General features: G+C 50.0%; 1 protein-coding gene across 1 annotated transcript in view; it reads left to right on the forward strand.

Annotated features, from left to right (window-relative positions):
• RPA1 (replication protein A1) overlaps positions 1-2,653 on the forward strand; it is a 63,549-nt gene that overhangs the window by 43,153 nt on the left and 17,743 nt on the right. Inside the window, exons 9-12 of the mRNA XM_026449621.1 lie at positions 91-159; positions 313-505; positions 659-798; positions 1,302-1,450. Of these exons, the coding sequence (XP_026305406.1) occupies positions 91-159; positions 313-505; positions 659-798; positions 1,302-1,450 (551 nt within the window). The remainder of the gene's footprint in view (positions 1-90; positions 160-312; positions 506-658; positions 799-1,301; positions 1,451-2,653) is intronic.

Consider the following 2,653-nt stretch of genomic DNA (forward strand, 5'->3'; position numbering starts at 1 on the left):
GGGTGGCCTGTGCTCAGTCCCAGTGTCACTTGGTGCTGGGGTGGCCTATGTTCAGTCCCGCAGCCCTAACCTGCCCACTTGCCTCTGCAGGGTGAAATCAGAGCTGCAGCTTTCAACGAGCAAGTGGACAAGTTCTTTCCACTTATTGAAGTGAACAAGGTATGGCTGTGCTGACTTTAGAACTGACACCGCCCCCGGGGTAGAGGTGGATGAGAAGACTCTGGCCCAGGGGAGGGGTGTGTGGTGACAGACCAGGGGTTTCTGTCCAATTGGATGGTAGTCTCAAGGTCTGTGACGTGGCCTCCTTCGCAGGTGTATTATTTCTCGAAAGGCACTCTGAAGATTGCTAACAAACAGTTCACAGCTATTAAAAATGACTACGAGATGACCTTCAACAACGAGACTTCCATCCTGCCCTGTGAAGACGACCATCATTTACCTACGGTTCAGTTCGATTTCACGGGGATTGATGACCTCGAGAGCAAGTCGAAAGACTCACTCGTAGGTAAGCTCGTGCGTGGGAAGGAGGAGCAGGGAGGACTAGCTTTCTTTGCACTGTACGGGGCGGTGTCAAGACTTCAGTGCTTGCCCTTCACCCTTTGCTGGCGTCAGAGTGGGAGCCTTGACCGCCTCCTGCTAACACGTGCCTGTGTTTTAGACATCATCGGGATCTGCAAGAGCTACGAAGATGCCACTAAAATCACAGTGAGGTCTAACAACAGAGAGGTTGCCAAGAGGAACATCTACCTGATGGACACATCTGGGAAGGTGGTGACTGCCACTCTGTGGGGGGAAGATGTAAGTGCCGGGATGGAGCGGTCAGCGCACCCAGAAGGAGCTCCTGAGGGGGAGTTGGTCTTGTCCTGTCGGATGGAGCGGTCAGCACACAGGAGGAGCTCCTGGGGTTGGGGGAGGTGGTCTTGTCCTGTAGGATGGGGTCGTCAGCACACACAGGAGAAGCTCCTCGTGGGGGCGGTTTTGTCCTATGAGTTGGGAGCTTTCACCGTGTAGGTGGGAAGGGTTGTGCTGTCTGGCAAATATTTGAAATCCTTTATCTTCTGTGAGATTTGCTGTGATTCCAGCTTTACGTGGGGAAACGCTCTTTCCCCCAACTCGAGGAAAGCAGTGATAGTTTTGATGTGTCTCTGAGCAGATTCTCATGTGTGAGGTCTGTCTTGTATAGATTCCATGTACACTGATTACGTTCACTCTACTATTGACTGTTTGCCTTGTTTTCTATAAAATCCTTCTGTGTTCTTCCTGCTAGTGATACTTGTATATGTCTGGTGTTTCTTTTACAGGCTGAAAAATTTGATGGTTCTAGACAGCCCGTGTTGGCTATCAAAGGAGCCAGAGTCTCTGATTTCGGTGGACGGAGCCTCTCCGTGCTGTCTTCAAGCACTATCATTGCGAATCCTGACATCCCAGAGGCCTACAAGCTTCGTGGTTGGTAAGTTTTGTGGGGCTAAACAAAGGGTTACTTGAGGCTGGGCTTTGAGAAAAGCTGGTTACAGTCAGTATGTGAGCTCTCTGCCAAGCGGAAGGCGTCGTCACTGAGGGGTGCAGCTCCTGTGTTTCTGGGAGGCATTACGCCTTCCGAGTGGAGGGCTTTAAAGCCCCTGAACTGATGAACCTGTCATCCCAGGACGAACCTAGGGTCAGAGGAGGCAATTAGAACGTGAGTGCTGCCTGCTGACCTCGCTCCTGCTGCAGGAGGGGACGGCCGGGCTTCAGCAGCTGTGCGGGTGCTGAGGACGCCTCTCTTTCCAGGGCTTCAGCTCTGGGCCTCTGTGGTGTTGGGGGAGCACATGCTTTCTTTCTCTGTCAGGTCTTTGGTGCTGATCACATCTTCTAGTGTGTATTCGCTGGACTCTGATCAAGTGTGGTGAGAACAATGGGCTTTTTGTTAGGATTAGATTGCTATTCCCAAAGCACTCAAGGGATGAGGAGAGCCTGTTAAAATCTCCTCACTGTATCTAGCTTTTCAGGACATTCAAACTCTGTCTTAAAAGAGTACTTCAAACTGAAACACCGGACGCAAGGACTAATGTGGTCAGGGAAAACACTTCGCCAGCCCAAGCTTCAGTAATTCCCGTAGCTGTAGTCACGGGGGGAGTGTGTCGGTTTCCAGCTGTGTCTTAGGATTTAAGCAACTAAAGAATGAGCTCATTTTACATACTCTTTCTTTGTTTTGACTCATTTGAACCACTGGCACTGGTGTCTGACCACTTTCCTGAGCCATCTTCTGGAATGTTCAGTCACTAAGCCATCCTCATGAGCACTGTGGGCCACACGTATCTACCGCACTGCAGGGTCCGTTCATAGTCTGACCAGAACTAGCCACAGATTTGGTTTGTTCTTATTGCTTGATTTTCTTTCACGCGCTGAAGCTCCACTCCAGGTTAATTGCATTCCCACATTATCATATTTTACTTGTCAATAACCATGATCCTAGTCAACATAAAAAGCACGGCTGTCCCCAGAATAAAATAACTTGGCATTGATCAAAGACAAGTTCAGTGCACACACGCTATCTGGACAAGGATTAGAGATGTTTAGATCTTGGCTATAACAATGTAGAGTTTTTACTGTAAGAAGGGCCATCTCTGGCCAGGCGCGGTGGCTCAAGCCTGTAATCCCAGCACTCTGGGAG

This window comes from Piliocolobus tephrosceles, chromosome 16 (genome assembly GCF_002776525.5).
Source record: "Piliocolobus tephrosceles isolate RC106 chromosome 16, ASM277652v3, whole genome shotgun sequence".
In the NCBI taxonomy this organism is placed as follows: Eukaryota; Metazoa; Chordata; class Mammalia; order Primates; family Cercopithecidae; genus Piliocolobus; species Piliocolobus tephrosceles.